This window comes from Mytilus trossulus, chromosome 6, assembly GCF_036588685.1.
Source record: "Mytilus trossulus isolate FHL-02 chromosome 6, PNRI_Mtr1.1.1.hap1, whole genome shotgun sequence".
Taxonomy (NCBI): Eukaryota; Metazoa; Mollusca; class Bivalvia; order Mytilida; family Mytilidae; genus Mytilus; species Mytilus trossulus.
In genome coordinates this window covers 39,045,213-39,063,386 of record NC_086378.1, presented here as the reverse complement: position 1 = coordinate 39,063,386, position 18,174 = coordinate 39,045,213, and the positions used below count along the sequence as shown (strand labels likewise).

The window sequence follows — 18,174 nt, the reverse complement described above, 5'->3', positions numbered from 1 at the left end:
CATTGGCAATCATACCACATCTTTTTTTTTTATATATGGCTATTTCACACATGCAAATCTGATTTCAGCAGCTAACCATTTTTTTTTCAAATCTTTTATAAAATCTAAATAAAATTGACCACTTGAGGGAACATTGTTTAACATTTATATAACATGTTAATGTTGTAAATACTTAGTCTATAAAAATCAAAGCATTGCTTTTATCTCATACAAAAAAAATCCCAACTTTCAATTCCATCACCATTTTCAACACAATCTTTTTTTTCTAGGTCATACCAAATGTTCTCCTCATATTTTGATTCTCTATGTGTATGTTCAACTTATCTATATACTGTGAAACTGGCTGTAATATGTGGGGTATTTTAAGTCAATTAGATATATACAAATTACAGGAGAATGCATTACCAAATGTCTTTGTTAACCAATTTTTCCTAAATATGATTCATATAGTATTGTAGATACCATGTACAGGACAGGTTAAAATAAAACAATTTATAACATTTATTAAAGGCCTCATTAAAAATATTTTAAAAAGAAATATGAAGAAACAATAATATGATTTTTTTAAAGTTGTAGACATTTTAACGTCATTACTCTAGAGTAATGCATGCTTAGAAACAATGCATTCAACAAACTGCAATTTCAGAGTGAAATGAAAATGTGTAGTCCAGCTTATTGACAAAAATCAGTGTCTTAATTTGTTTAAATATTTTATTATATTGATTATTTTTTTGAAAACAAATTCCCACACCACTCTCTATTTATATAATGATGAAAAAAACCCATCTTGTACAACAACAAAAATATTTACAACAAAAACAATATACCTCTTATCAATAATAGAAGGTAACAATTCATTATCACATATTGGTCATGGTCAACGTAATGTATAAGACTGCAACTAAAAACATTTACAGCATATCTCTTGACTGGGTACCTAGAAAAATGAAGTTTAGCTTGCTTGTTCATCTATGAAAACAATAAAACCTTTTTTCACTAGTTAATGAAAGAGTGAAATTTGTTATTTCTAACCAATCAAATCATGAACAAACTGACAAAATAACAACTAAACAACCAGTTTGACAGTGTTTGTTAGTTACAACAATCAATAACCTAAAACTCTTCAACTGACTTAATAATAAACTTCAAATGTGAACTGTGTAAAATTCATGTCAATAAACCATGTCTGAGTGGACAGGATCATATAATCTCCATATAATCTCACATACTGCATGAAATTCAAACAGGAAAGTTGGTTTAAATAGAAAAAAAATATCAATCATAGTAATTATATCACATCACCAATTAACATCAAATTTTATATTAATCTGGTGAAAAAGCAAATTTCAATATTTCAATGGTAATTTTTTTTTTTTTTTTAAATGTTTGACAAATCAACAGTATTGAATTATGATGTACAGAAACTGATCACAAGGTTAAGCTTGTGAGAAAGCATATTGAATACCACATGGACAAACATGCCAGAAATCTGAATGGGCAAAACACTTCAGATAAACTGTAGAGTAAAAATATATTTCATATTTGTCACAAGTGATAAATTATGGTTTTTTTAACCACCATTGCAAGAACTTTTACATTGTGGAGATAACTCTGTAATTATATAATGAATGTAAAATATGTATATTCTACAGGTAAACACTATTAAATCTTATTTTGTTTAAACATTGAAAATACACATTTATAGTTCATGATGTAAAGATTTTTAAAATATTCTTTTCTATAAACATGATAAATGAAAATAACCAAATTTATGTCACACTTGCCTCCAGAAAATGATAAATCGTGCATCCTTTCAATACAAATGAAGTCTGCAGAAGTCAAATGAGTATTTTATTCTAATCTATATTACACAACATCTAAGACATTTCATAGCAAATTGTCAATTGGCATTATGGCTCTCTATAATTTTTGCAGTGTTGAGGATAATATATTATTACCTTTATATCAACAGCTCTTTTGTACAGAATTGCCAAGTTTGATTTATTATTCATTGATTCAAATTTACATCTTTGGTGACAATATACAATTATTGACTTTTGATGAGGTTGATACAATGATTTATCAACCCCAGAGATGTGATATTCGCCAAGGCCAACGGCCGAGGTGAATATCACATCTCTGGGGTTGATAAATCATTGTATCAACTGATATCAAAAGTCAACAATTGCTTTATTATATGACTCTTTAGTTCTCAGTGTCATTTTAATATTTTTAGATTGTGAAATATATCATTGGTTAGATGGTATTTTGCCTAGACTGTTTTTATTTTATGCTTGGGATTTGATTTTTAGGCATATTTAAGTCTGCATAATTAAAACTAACAAAATACTGTCCAATTCATTGTTTGGCAAATTCCTCGAAATCTTCAGGTAGATTTTTCTCTCGTTAATAAGATTTAAATGTCCTCACGCTAGAATCTGTTGATCGGCAAGTATTTTTAGAATCCTTTTCTATCAAAATCTTTTTAATTTCCTCATTATTTAACGATGAAAAGCGTTTTTCAGTAGCTACTTCTGCTGCTCCAGCCATACTTTGTTGCCGGAAACATGTAACTATCGTCTGTGAGATCGAAACGATTTTATGTCAAGAGCGCTGATTGGTTGATATTTATTCGGTAGTTTAATTAAAAACCATTTTATTTATACATTCCTTAAATAGCTAACAAGAATTCCCCGTTTCTATATTTAGGTACAAGGACGCTGTTCCAAATCTTATACTAACCTCTCGTGATTTTTGCCGCGGTGAATATAATGTTTTATCAAAGAGGATTTCCTATGCTTTTGGCCAATGAGGAAACAGAAAATTTATAGTCATATAATAAAACAAAATATTTTGCAATACAGAACTGTTAACATGTTTCTATAACCTGATTCATATAAAAATAGAAATGAGAAATCAAATAACTTGTGTTTTATAGCTGCAAGTTTTTCTAAATAACCTATGCTTAATGACAACTTTTCTGACATTTGGTCATATCTTCAAATGTGTGTGTGACTGAAAAAATAACTGACTAACCATCAAAAATAATGTACATGTATGTCTAACAGTACACACAAATTCAATTAAGATTGGCCCAACTCAATAATAATGTTTGATTTCCAAAAGTTATGGACAATATGAAATACATGTTACTTTGTATCATAATGAACATCAAATCAAATTTAAAATACAAAAAATATGAAAGGACAAGAAGATATAATCACTATAATTTTAAAATGAATTTTAATTAGTTCAAGTTTTTTTGCTGAATATATTCTGACTTCATCATTCATTCAATAAATTGACAAATGACATTTATTTGTTCTACAACCAAAAATAAAATAAAATGAATTGTCCACTGACTGTTAAGTGGTTTCACTGTAACTAAACATGTATTTATTTTTTCATGTAATTTTATATGAAATACATGATATTCTTTGTGAATTCAGTTTATAAAAAAATCAACAAGAAATTTGCAGTATGTATTGATTTAGTGAGTACCTAATTTTTCTTAAAACAAACTATCTTAATGTTTACACAGTACTATCTATTTCTATTAAAATAGATGTGCTGGTAAATTTTGTGAATAGCTTATTTATTTATTGAAAATTTAACTATATTTGCAGTGAATATAAGCAAGACCTTCATTTAACTTTGATATAATACTTTCAGAACTTGAGACACATCAAGTACAAATGAATGGTATTCTTTTTCTTCAATAAACACGAAAAAGTATGTGTATATATAAAACCAAAGTTTATGTGTATATATAAATATCAAGTCTACAAGTGGTAAGTGTGTATAAATCCTAATAAAACTTGACAATATAAACATTACCAGTATTTTATATAAATATTGACTTAGATTTGCCCTGTCATCTTATAATAATATTCCATCGATGTTTATCTCTCTGACTTAACTCTCCATCTCAGTACAAAATAACAGCCAACTCTCAATAAAACAAAAAATGTACATAGAACAATGAAATCCACAAAGAATACATTTTCCACATCCCATTGTTCCAGGATGTCTTTTGGTTTATTGAACTGACATTTCAATATATGGTCCTCAGAACAGTCTAAATTCTCACGATCAAATCCATATATAGCATGAAGTATACCTTCAAATGAGTATCTGTAAAGTCAAATGTTTAAATTTTAATTTTATGAAAACATATTTGAAAACAAAATGTATACAAGATTTTTTTAGCCTAAGGAGAAGATTTTTTTAGTATAATAATTTAAAGAATGACAAATCTATTTCAAGATTTTATAAAGTTACACCACTTTCAAGGGAATGTCTTTCTGAAGTACTGTAAATTCAGAAATTAATGCGAGGTTTTTATTATTGCGAAAAATGCGAGTGAGTTGTAAACGCAATAATTTAAACTCACATTTTGAAATATTTAATATTTATTTAACAGGATTTTTCTCAAAATCGTAAAGATGACATTATCGCAATAATAAATGCACGCAATAATTTCTGAATTTACAGTAATTGCTTCTATACAGATTTCAAAGGTGATTGCAATGTTTTATATTGTACCAACAATGATAATATACTGTTGAGTTACTTGAGTACCCACTTTTATTTGAACCACTTTTGTTTTCATTAAAGCTTTTGTTATGCTACTGAGGATTATTTAATAGGGTGAGAGTTGAGTCCTCATAAAAACTTGTATAACTCAGACACATGTTCATTCATTCTCAGTCACTGGTTGTCTCTAGTTATATCTTAATGAGTTTTGTTCTGTAGGAATTCAATATTTATTTAAAGTGTTACAGTTTTCAAAGAACTAATTTTTGTTAGACTTATGATCATAAAAGAATTGACATATTGTAGATATAAGATATTTGTTTATTGCTGTACTGAAGTAAAGATGACATCGGTTTTTTAGTGTTGCTAAGTTGCAGTCTCATTGACATCTATCTTATACATGTATAACATTTTAATTCATATCATAAGACTTATACAACCCAACATATATTTGTGTAATCTGTCTTAGGGTATGTATTGTTCGTAGTTGTCTATTAAGTATCATGTTGTTTGTCTAAACTGTTTTATAGCCTTATAGGAAAAGGTTTATTTATATGAAATTTATGATTTTAAAGATCTTTGCATTGATTTTATTTCAAATCTTAAATGAATAATGGGCAAAATAGTTTACAAGCACTTGGACTTTTGCAGTTTAAACTCTAATATTACTGTAGTAATAAAAAACAAGAATAAAACTGCTACGAATCTTTCTCAGTCTATAAAACATACTGGTTATCCTTAGATATAAATAAGGAGATTAGGTACGACCAATTGTTGTTGTAGATGCTAACTGAGGTTATACATTCTAAAGACACTTATTCATACCTTAAATAAGATATATATGATAACCATTGTAGATAAACAGGCATTGTCTGGAAATTAACAAAAAATCCACTGAATAACAAAACAGGAATAGCTGTTACTGGTCCCAAATATACTGCTACCTGAAATTTATAAAAAGTATCCACTGAATAATAAAACAGAAGAAATACAAAGCTGTACGCTTTAGTAAAAAGAATCTACACAAATATAAATCCAGCAGATAACTGGACAGAAATTTAATAGTTCATGTAAAAAATAACAAACAAGAATGTGTCCCCAGTACATGGATTCCCCAATTGCATTATCATTTGATATGTTCAGTGGACCCTGAAATTGGGGTAAAAACTTTAGATTTCTTTAAATAAGAAAGATCATAGGGAACAAGAGTACTAAGTTTCAAGTTGATTGGACTTCAACTTCATCAAAAACTACCTTGACCAAAAACATTAACCTGAAGCGGGACAGACCGACGAACGAACGGAAAGACGCACAGACCAGAAAACATAATGCCCCTCTACTATCTTAGGTAGGGCATAAAAATTAACAATCAATATTCCTTGGTCTAGAATTGATGCAACACTGCTTAGAAATGGTATTGCTATTCAATTAAAGGCTTATTGCATGAAATTGGTGTAGAAATTTAATTGAAATTGCAAGCTCATGTAATATCGTATACTACTCAAGGTAATACATATAATCAAAATAGTAGTGCAATAAACTAGTAATATAAGTTAACATAAGAATAAAAATGTTTCGGCAATGAAAATTTTCATATATATTAACCAAAATATCCACATCAATGAAAATTTAGAAAATTTAACACATTTTACCTGCAGTGATGTAGCTGCCCCAATAATGAGTCCCAAAGACTGAGCCACAAGTGAGGTCTGTACTGCTAGTGTCATAAACATGACAAATCGCATAAAGTTATCTGGTTGTGATGTCATCCAATATACTATACTGCCATATATCAATGGAAAAATTATCTGTAATATAAATTTTTACGAAAAACTCTTATGATGAAGACATTAAATAATTGGAAGGACATTATTCATATCGTGTATTTACAGCCTGCATATATTTTATTGCAGAATTAGCTGTAATACATTAATACATTAATATAGGCTTAAAATATAGAAAACTTGCCCATATCACGGAATTCAGACAGTAATTTTCATTTCATTTTAAAGAGATGCAATATTAATATAATTTCTTTGTAAATTTTACTCAAATTCTAATTCAATACATCCTTTGTGATTATCAATACAATTTTACATCAATAACCTACCTGGAATGGCATGTCAGCAAATGTTTTAGCCAGATAGTAGGCTTTTACACTGTACCAATAATTTAAATGTTCCCTCACAAAAACTGCCATTTCTAATGGAACTGTAAATAATATACAACAAATATGTAAACAATTTTTTTTGAAACACATCTCATTTCCAATAAACTACTGATAGCAAAATAAATGGAGAATGTGTCCCAATGGACACAGATGATGCCCCCACTTGCATACAACATTATAAAGGGACATTTCTCAAGAAAGATAAAAGTGATGCATCCCAAATTTGTACTTGATCAGAGTTTTTTGTAATAAGTATTGTGTAAAGATTTCATAATGTTTGATTGAGACAAACTAAAGTAAGGGAACTGAAACAAACAAGAGTGCACACACTGAAATGTCTCGCCTTCTTTACTAATCATTGATATTATGTTGATAGTCCTAAGTATAAAGCTTGATTACAAGTGTCACATAAACCGAAAAATTAACCAAGATAGCTAAACAAAGACCAATGAACCATGAAAATGAGGTCAAGGTCAGATGAACCATGCCAGGCAGACATGTACAGCTAACAAAGCTTCCATACAACAAATATAGTTGACCTATTACTTATAGTTTAAGAAAAATAGACCAGAACACAAAAACTTAACACTGTGCAATGAACCGTGCAATTGAGGTCATGGTCAAATAAAACCTGCGGGACTGACATATAGATCATAATATATTTCCATACGCCAAATATAGTTGACCTTTGGCATATAATATTAGATAAAAAGACCAAAACTTAAAAACTTAACTTTGACCACTGAACCATGAAAATGAGGTCAAGGTCAGATGACATCTGCCCACTAGACATGTACACCTTACAACCATTCCATACAACAAATATAGTAGACCTATTGTATAAAGTATGAGAAAAACAGACCAAAACACAAAAACTTAACTATAACCACTGAACCATGAAAATGAGGTCAAGGTCAGATGACACCTGCCAGTTGGACATGTACACCTTCCAGTCCTTCCATACACCAAATATACTAGCCCTATTACTTATAGTATCTGAGATATGGACTTGACCACCAAAACTTAACTTTGTTCATCCATGAAATGAGGTCGAGGTCAAGTGAAAACTTTCTGACGGGCATGAGGACCTTGCACGCGCATACCAAATATAGTTATCCTATTACTTATAATAAGAGAGAATTCAACATTACAAAAATTTTGAACTTTTTTTTCAAGTGGTCACTGAACCATGAAAATGAGGTCAAGGACATTGGACATGTGACTGACTGAAACTTCGTAACATGAGGCATCTATATACAAAGTATGAAGCATCCAGGTCTTTCACCTTCTAAAATATAAACCTTTTAAGAAGTTAGCTAACGCCGCCGCCGCCGCTGGATCACTTTCCCTATGTCGAGCTTTCTGCAACAAAAGTTGCAGGCTCGACAAAAATTAGCAATTTTTTCTTTTGTTAAGGGGCATAACTCTAGAACGGTGAAAGTGACGCCACCAAAATTCAAACTTGATCTGAGTTTTGTGGTAATAAGCATTTTGTATAAGTTTCATAACATTTGACTGAAGCAAACTAAAATTAGAGAAAGGAAACCAACTTTTGGACGTACATACAGACGAACAAGAGTAACACTTAATGCACCCTCCACTAAGGCAGGGGCATAAAAACAGCACATTTTTCAATTAGAGTTAATACTGAACAGAGTATATGGTTAAACCTGCAACATATAAGAGTATAGATTAAAACACATAACAGAGTATATGTACATGTTTAAACTAAGATAACATTCAATAATTAATTTTTCTCTGCTCACATCTGTTTACATCTGTTGATAGCAGGAAAATGTATGAGATTATCCTATTAATAATTGTTTAACCTTACTAGGTAAATGCATCAGAAATGTAATAAGCAGGTACTAGTACAAAGTTGTGATTTGAATATGATTCCTTACATTCTGATCATTCCAAGCTCTTTCTTCTGATAAAAGATATGATAGGCCAGATACTTTGGTTGATTTATCAAGAAAAGATAACTCACATGTCATGACTGTTGGCATAAGTGCTGTAAACATCAGGAACAGTATACAAAAGAAGAGGAAGCTGGTATTGTTTATCACTTTGGTTGCCTCATTGCCTATCCCCAGATACAACAGACCAATCAGGATTCCGACAGTTAAGTGAGAAATTAATCTTAATCTCGTTAACGTCTGTAGAGAAAAGGGAAAAAAGTTGTATTTATTGGTACCTTGCTTCTACTATGTGCATTGTCTTAAGAGTTTGTATTATATGTGTTGAAAAGAATATATCCTATATACATTGAATTTGAGGTAAAATTTCAACTTTAGTTTTGTTCATGCCATTACTTGATCCAAACAATAGGGAACTTAGAAATAAAAATTCCATGGAACAGCTGTCACAATCTCATACATATACCAGTTTAAATATTTTTTCTCTCTTGTGTCGGTGCAAAATGTGAAATATTCAAAATTTTCAAAAATATTTATGTAGGATTTGAAGTTTACAAGTGAAACTTTACAAGTTGACTTGTGAGAAATTACTGATAATAGAAACACTTTCCTATAATTAGTTACTTTGTTTAAAGTATAATAATTCTTAAATAGGTCTGCACATGTTGTATTTGAGGAAATAATTTCTGGGTTGGAAACTTGTTTTCCTTTTTTATGAAGACTAAAGTCTACTGGTAAATGATGATGGAATTTGGATTTTGGGATATATATATATAGGTGACTTTCAGAATAATTAAATAATAAATATATTTATAATTAAGTTAAATGTACAGCTGTAAAATTGGGAAAGGTTTGTTCTAAAGATATAATTTGAAAACTAAAATGTTGCCCTAATTTCAGATATTTATATATGCTGTGATCCTGACCTATTGACTTCATACTATATAAACAAACAAAATTTGGTTCATGTTGAACATATAGTTCAAAAGATAAAATTGGGATACCAAACTTTTTCTCAGATTTGAATCTATAAATAGCTGCAGTGACTTTGACCTTTGACCAACAAATAGGAGGGTGGCTCTCTTATTCCATGAGTAATTTTGAATCAGTCTAGTAAAGATGTTATTTAGGGTCTCAACAGTTTTTTTCTGAATTTGAAATTGTGAAAATGCCTGGGTTCCTTTATCATATTAGTGCATCCAGATAAATTTTTGATTAATTTTTATTAGTAGTTTTTGGAGTTTTTATGGCAAATGTATATGTATAGTTAATATGTGATCACAATTGAAATAATCTACAAAATTACTTTGATTAATAAATTGCTTTGCCGGGCGGTGCTGGATAAGACCGCAGAGGTCCAACCCTGAACAGTTGGGGTGAAAATGGACACAATATTCGTGCTTGATACAGGTCTGAATTTGGATTGTAATTAAATATTTGACACATAATAAGTTTCTGACACAGAATAACTGTAGTCAAAGAACTTAGAATTGGTTATATGATTTAAATTTATATTCAATTCTTTGCTTTTGTGCAATACACTGTGCCTGTGCGAATTGACCCCCCCCCAAAAAAAAAATTAAAAAAAAATTACCCCCCCCTTTTGGCTTTTGTGCAATACACTATTTGTTTTTGGATTACCTCCCTTACACTGCTTGAAATTTCCATTTTCCAGGAAACCCTCGTCTTTCCCTGTATAAAAAGTTTTATTGCAAATATTTCAATGGAAAAAAAAAGAAAGAAAAATGCACTTGTAAATACTACTTACTGCATCTCTCATTATGGATTTAAATGTACGGACAAATAGTATGTGGAATTGTGTAAAGCTACTGGTAGCAAAGCTATTCTGGTCATTCTGGTACTGCTAAAATAATAAAAGTTAAAAATCATTGCTGTATAAATCATTATAATTCACATCCTTAATTTGTTTGACTTCACATTACCGGTATTTTTTTTTAATATAAAGTTATATATATGGAGTTATTTTAAGGGTATGTGATTAAAAAATTGCCCTTATAACTCAAACTTCTAGATAAATATCTATTACATTGTATCTAGAACACTGAGAAAAATCAAAAGTTTCTAACTAAGAGACAAGTCCAAGAGAACTCCAAATCTGATGGTTACAAACAGCATAATATCAGTATAATTTCACCATTAATTAGCACTGCAATAATAATTATCTTATGGCCGAATGTGAGATAACTCAGTAGAGTACATGGTTCCTACCTCAATACTATATATTTCTTTATACAAGGCACAGGGACATATAGGCAAGCAGAGTAACTGATTGATGTATGGTAATTATATTGATTATCTCCTCTTTAACATGTTGGACTAGGTTTATATTTTTCTACTGGTATGCAGTAACCAGAGAAGGCAATTTTAATATCACCAACCATAGAAGCAAATTCAGAATTATCTGTACTTGACATGCCCCCTTAGTTGAAATTTCCATGTGTCTTACCTGGATCCCTTGTATGTTTTAAAGGAACAACCCGTGTGGTTCTAGAACCATGAGAGAACAGTTACAATTTCAAACATTTTTATCATGATAAAGAAAGACATGTTTATATCAAATATGGACTACCATAGTGAACTAGCAACACTTTATTTAGCAAAATGTGAATTGCTAACAAGCATTTGCAAAGCAGCATTTATTTCCACTCTGTAACCTAAACATTTTAAGAGTATATGTACATGACATGGGTTTTTTTAATCATTTTTTAATGTTATTTTATCAAGTCATATTATTTCTCAACTGAAGACATATAAAACCTAAAGAAATTTAAGAGTGATTTCAACAGTATGCTTTTCATAACAGACAGATCAATAAAGTCATTCAATAAAACAAATTCTTCCTAATATAAAACTTTTAAATCTGAGAAGCAATTTATCAGTCTATCAAAAAAGTCATAAAAGAACAACACCTGATTCAAATGTATAACAGCAGGTATCAATCTATACATTAAGTATTTACAATTAAAATTATACCATTAATTAATATTTATACTATTACATATACTATTACTATACATTTGTACTTCTTTTTGTATTTGACAATTTCTTAATCAATCAATTAACAACCAATATGTTGGTAAAACTCAGTGAAATCTGTTTCCACTTATGTCTTATAGAATAGACTTTATCCTTTATATCAATCCTTGGATACCAATGTTTGTGGATTTTGTGGGTAAAGGTGAACCCTAAATTTAAATGTTATCCAAAATAACAAATTTTCTGTAGGATTGTATGATGACTTTGGCAAAACCATGAAATAAAAATATCCACATATTCAATTTTTCCTCCTTCCTCTCAAATTGGTACCATTATAATAAATGAATCCACAGTAACTAGAATTCATACAATACAATTCTAAGGTATAAAGTGGTTTGGTTTTCTCGTCAAAGTTTGTGCCATGGAAGGCAACCATTTTTCATTTAAAATGGGTCTTAAATTAAGTCACTTAACGATACAATTTTATGACTGATTTTTTTTTTTAATAGTGGGCAGCTGAAACAAATTGAACTGTGAGTTTTGGCTCACTAATAATATGCATATGGCAAACAGGAAGTTGATCAGTGATGCATGTGAATGACATCAAGGGTATAATATGCTGACATAAAGCTTGATACCAAATTTACGGTGCTCTAATATGTAGTTGCTATGAAAAGTCTGACCAAAATTTTATTTGACAGATGGACAGAATTAACAACAGAAATTCATTTCTTGGACTGGTCAATATAAAAAACTTTTCTGGCCTAAAAATTAGAGCTTTGAATATGATTATACTCTTTGCTTGTTCAACAATATATATGCCAAATTGTGACTTATCTCTATATTTCAGGCAAAGAAATGTTGATGGATTTTCAACATTTATATCACATCTCTATTTATTCATACAGGCTTACATTCACAGAGAGAGAAAACATAATGATCCTAATATAACATTGTTTAAAATAGTCAATACCTTATATAAGCCAGCTGTTTCAAAGCATTTGGTAAAAGCATACAATCAAATACTTAAATTTACTAAGCATAACTGTGACACAATGCAGCATATTGGGATAAATATTCATTACAGTAATCATACACTAATCAGAGATTTTGTTTTTTGGCAGTTTTGTACATGTTCAATATAACATCTGTTTGAACAGGTTGTATAACTCTGCAGTTGGAGATGATACAACTGGATCGAGCAATGTAAGCTTAATCTGGCTAAAACAGGTTAACCCAAAAATGGTTTTCTCACTTTTTCTTTGGAAGTGCATTCTAAAACATTGCAGGCATGTCATAATCTATTAGAAGTTCACCTGAATATAATTGTATATATTATTTTTTAGCTTTTACACAGAAATAATGCAGGATAAATGTTGAAATTTTATACAAAGTTATATTAAACAATGGTTCTTAAATGAACATGTAAAGTTTTAGATAGCATTTCCAATGTCAGATTAAAGCAAAAACTGAAATTCCTTTGAAAATCTTTAAAGGGTGATAATTTTTGACGGTTCAATTGTCAAAGTTGATTTATTTTAATTGAGCTACATGCATATATGCCTGAATTGAAGATTTATCAACCTGTTGAGTAAATATTGAGGTATTGCTAAAACAATGTAAACACCATGATACCATTTTTTTATGGGTTAAATATTCACGTTTTGTTTAAATATTACCAGTTAATAAGATTCAGGGTTTTTGTGGATTCAAAGGAGTATGTTCGTAAAGGTCCTAAAATGGCCCCCTTTTTTAGCGTAAATTTCAAATTCGGATTTATTGACAAATATCACAATAAATTATAGCCAATTCAGTGACTAGATAGGAAATAAGCCATTTTGTTGAAAATTTTACGTTTCTGCGTTTCATTATGATGTCACAAGTTGTACTCATATTGATTTTTCATGAAAAAATCAATAAAAATGGGTAAATGTCCATAGATTTTTGGACAGGAAACATAGAGCACATAAGTCGACAACAAAGATCTTTTAAAATAATGTTTGTGAAGACATTTTACATGTCTTATTTGAATATTAAGTTTGTCGACGCCTGTGCTCTATGTTTCCTGGTCCTTAATTTGGTTAAAATCCAGCTGATTTTGTCAAATTTCATCAAAATCCCTTATCTTGACCTTTTTGGGATGTAAAAACCAACGTGTTAGAATTAAACTTTGACAAAAACAGTTCTGTTTAACTTTCTCACATGTCTTTAAAACAACTTAAACCATTTATTGTCTTGTAACTATGAACTTTATAATTGGGGCCAAATATGGCCCTTACCGAACTTACTCCCTTACAAAAAATATTTGTATTGTATAAAATTATTTTTTCAAATTTTTGTATGAAATTAATTAAAGTTGTTTTAAAAAAAACCAGCACATTTTACGTCAAACTGCCTTCATATGTTATTATATCAAACAAATTTCTTAACATATGTAGTGTGAGCTCATGATCTATTCATTAGGATAACTTAAGCCAATATTGTCTAGCATTTAACTATAATATTAAGTGTTTGTTAGAATTAACAACCCACAACCAGTTAGTAAAGAAATTACCTCAAATGGATCAATCTATAAAAAGCGATAAATGTTATTAGTGAATAAATTAAGATAAGAAAAAGAATACAAGCAAGCTCTTTTAGTGGTAAAACGGACTGTGACTTCAAAGAAGGAGGTACATAATAAGGGCTATTATCGCTATTTTATGCATTTTTCCTTTGATCTTTTTTTGTGATAATTTTCATATCATGCTACTCACTTGAGATGGAAAATTATCGCTAGAAACTGAGACGCCATGGTGGCGTTGCTATTGAAATTGACATGAAATTGATAACTTTGTCATAGGTAAAATAGCGATAAACAGATTATCATTGGTCATCTCAACTCGATTGTTTTTCTCGCTTTCGCCGTGACCGGCTCAAGCGAGAAAATCAATCTCGTTGAGATAACCAACCATAATCTATAATTATTTGGACCATGAAATTAGTAAAATTCTTCACTCCTTTCAAGTTAAGTCAAGTTTATCAATATGTAATAAGGTCTATTCATCTTTCAAGAGCTGTGACACCATAAACATTGCATAACTAAATAAATTGCCATTTTACATATAGTTTTGGATAACTCAAATATTTCATTTAAATCAACAGCTCTGAGAAAAATTCAAATATATTGTTTAAAATGGCTGACCAACATATAAGTATTTGATCAATTTATTATATTTCTTATTTTACTTTTAAGTGCCTTATTATACCTTCTTCTTTCTTTGCCACACTCTGGTTTTGAAATTGTGACCTTATTTAAAATTCCAATTATATTATTCCTTCACACAGTAAAAGCACATATTTTTTACACTTCATCACAAAAGAAGTAAATATATGAAAATTATTTGAAAACACAATCCTGTGCAATAAGACATGTTTAATATCTAGCTTTATCGGTAACTGAAATAAGAAACTCAAAATAATAAAATCATACTACATCTAAATAAAGCATAGATATTAACATCATGTCAATTTACTGTGATAATGATCTTTCTGCATAAAATACAACACAGAAGAATAGTTAAGCAGATATTAAATTAAAAAAAAAGAACATTAGGCTTTAATAGCAGATTGAGATTAGTGAAAGAGCCAGAAGTACTGCTTTACTTTCCATTCATATCATAGTATTTAAAGAAACTCATAGTTTTAAATTTGTTTTATTAGAATACAAAGCATTATGTTATGCAGCATTTTCATGAAACAAACCTATCTGCTCATTCTAATTTAATATTTAATGCAGAAAAACTTCAACAACCATGAAATGTGTGACAAATAGTTAAGGGTGAATCAACCTACCATAACACTACCATTAGATCCATTAGTCATGGGATGTCCATTGACCACACCTTTCTCTGAACAATTAATATGGACATGATCATCCTGTATTGGAGGCAGTTGACCATTAGATCCTGACAGCTGGTAAGGTGCGACGGTTGTCAGACTACCATTAGCAGGCTTTTTCACCAGATCAGCAACTAGATTGTCACACTGTCCATTCCTGACAGCTTGTATTAATGTGTCTACTTTATCTTCTCCATATTCACCAGAGGCTACTTCCATCACTAAATAATAAGTACATTAAAAGCTTGTAGACCTGATAATATTGAGAGGGATAAATATGTACAGTGACACGGTGAACAGCAGATAATCAGGAATACAGAATGTTGGACAGCTTAGTTAAAAAGCTTTATGCAAATAAAATGGATGTATGAAGGTGAAATTGCTTTAAATGTCAAGTATCAGGAACACTATTTTTCATGAACTAAGGTGTCATATTGTCCTAAATTTTTCCTTAAACTTTGTTTCGTTTGTCGTCCCCAATGAGTAAAAAAAAAATTACCATGTTTAAGTCTGTTAACAAATAACAATGAATGTAAATTTAGTTTTTTTTTAGCAAATAAGTTACTAGAAGGAATTATGATAGTATTACATACCAAAATCTGCAGGATTGTGATAAGCTGGGCAAGACATTCCATGGGACTCAAAATAAGGGACCAATGATGAAATAGATCCCTTGTAAACACAGCTTCCTTCAGCCAACAGATAAAGCTGAAAAGAAAAATTTGAATAAAATACAGATATACTTTTTTCAATGTATGTAACTTTTAAGTATTACTTGAAACTAACTGAACAATCTGTTTTTCCAATAGTAAATGTTCAATCTCAAAATAATAAACCAGATGCTCCCCAGGGCCCAGCTTTATACGACTGCAGAGTTCGAACCCTGAACATTGGGGCAAGTATGAACACAACATTCAGCATATCAAAGAACTCCAAGATTTCAATTTTTGATGAAATCAAATAAAGTTCAATTTTGGACCCTTAAGACCTCAATGTGGACCAATTTGATAATCGGGCCCAAACATTAAAAATCTATGTTCATGGTTAGATTAAGCATATATCAAAGAACCCATACATAAATTTTTTGTTGAAATCAAACAAAGTTTAATTTTTGACCCCAATTTGGACCAACTTGAAAACTGGGCCTATAATTAAAAATCTAAATACATGTTTCGATTCAGCATATCAAAGAACCCCAAGGATTCAATTTTTGTTGATATCAAACAAAGTTTAATTTTGGACCACGATTTGGACCAACTTGAAAACTGGCCCCATAAGCAACCAGATGCTCCGCAGGGTGCAGCTTTATACGACCACAGAGGTTGAACCCTGAACAGTTGGGGCAAGTATGGACACAACATTCAAGCTGGATTCAGCTCTAAATTTGGATTGTCATTAAATAGTTGACACAGCGCAGGTTTCTGACACAGAATGAATGTGGTCTAATGAACTTAAAATTTTTGTTTTGCCTTTGAGCAATTCACTATGCTGTTGAATATTAATCCTCTCAATAAAATGTTTGAAGAAATTTTCTGTTTATTTATGAAATCTGAAATGAGAAAAATTGAACCCCCCCCCCCCCCCCCAATTTTTTTTCACATCCCCCTTTCCTTTATTCCAAAACCTATCTCAATTCAAATTTCTAATGGAGTTTGCAACAATAACTACTCATTTAAATACATCATAAAATATTAAAATGTAAAAAAAAGTGCTTGTTATTACTGAATGGTAAAGATTGTTTTAATTTATCAGTTGGTAGTAAAAGTGAATATACATTGTATATTGTATAAAACAATGATTTAAGTTGATTCAACTACTATTCTGGACAAAGAAAGATAACTCCAATTGAAAGTTCTTGCTATTGCACAATATTGTGCAATTAGATATTTCTTGCTATTGCACAATACTGTGAAATTGAAAATACTTGCTATTGCACAATACTGTGCAATTGAAGATTTCTTGCTATTGCACAATACTGTGAAATTGAAAATTTCTTGCTATTGCACAATACTGTGCAATTGAAGATTTCTTGCTATTGCTGAGTACTGTGCAATTGAAAATTTCTTGCTATTGCACAATACTTAATATAATAATTTTGGATCCTGATTTGGACCAACTTGAAAACTGGGCCCATAATCAAAAATCTAAGTACATGATTAGATTCAGCATATCAAAGAAGCCCAATAATTCAATTTTTGTTAAAATCAAACTAAGTTTAATTTTGGACCCTTTGGACTTTAATGTAGACTAATTTGAAAACAGGACCAAAAATTAAGAATCTAAATACACAGTTAGATTTGGCATATCAAAGAACCCCAAGTATTAAATTTTTGATGAAATCAAACAAAGTTTAATTTTGGACCCCGATTTGGACCAACTTGAAAACTGGGCCCATAATCAAAAATCTAAGTACATGATTAGATTCAGCATATCAAAGAAGCCCAAGAATTCAATTTTTGTTAAAATCAAACTAAGTTTATTTTTGGACCCTTTGGACCTTAATGTAGACCAATTTGAAAACGGGACCAAAAATTAAGAATCTACATACACAGTTAGATTCGGCATATCAAAGAACCCCAATTATTCAATTTTTGATGAAATTAAACAAAGTTTAATTTTGGACCCTTTGGGCCCATTATTCCTAAACTGTTGGGACCAAAACTCCCAAAATCA

At 30.2% G+C, this 18,174-nt stretch overlaps 1 protein-coding gene across 3 annotated transcripts in view; it reads right to left on the bottom strand.

Moving 5' to 3' along the window:
* Positions 1 to 334: 334 nt before the first annotated feature.
* Positions 335 to 18,174, bottom strand: part of LOC134721327 (ATP-binding cassette sub-family G member 4-like) — a 28,262-nt gene continuing 10,422 nt past the window's right edge. The window contains exons 6-14 of one of the 3 annotated variants that reach the window (XM_063584243.1): positions 16,095 to 16,209; positions 15,457 to 15,722; positions 14,177 to 14,191; positions 10,394 to 10,489; positions 8,697 to 8,865; positions 6,647 to 6,747; positions 6,189 to 6,344; positions 5,362 to 5,480; positions 335 to 4,134 (exon numbers count right to left, since the gene is read on the bottom strand). In XM_063584243.1, coding sequence (XP_063440313.1) covers positions 3,903 to 4,134; positions 5,362 to 5,480; positions 6,189 to 6,344; positions 6,647 to 6,747; positions 8,697 to 8,865; positions 10,394 to 10,489; positions 14,177 to 14,191; positions 15,457 to 15,722; positions 16,095 to 16,209 — 1,269 coding nt within the window. In that variant the 3' untranslated portion in view covers positions 335 to 3,902. The remainder of the gene's footprint in view (positions 4,135 to 5,361; positions 5,481 to 6,188; positions 6,345 to 6,646; positions 6,748 to 8,696; positions 8,866 to 10,393; positions 10,490 to 14,176; positions 14,192 to 15,456; positions 15,723 to 16,094; positions 16,210 to 18,174) is intronic. The other 2 variants (XM_063584245.1, XM_063584244.1) reach the window with 2 other exon arrangements.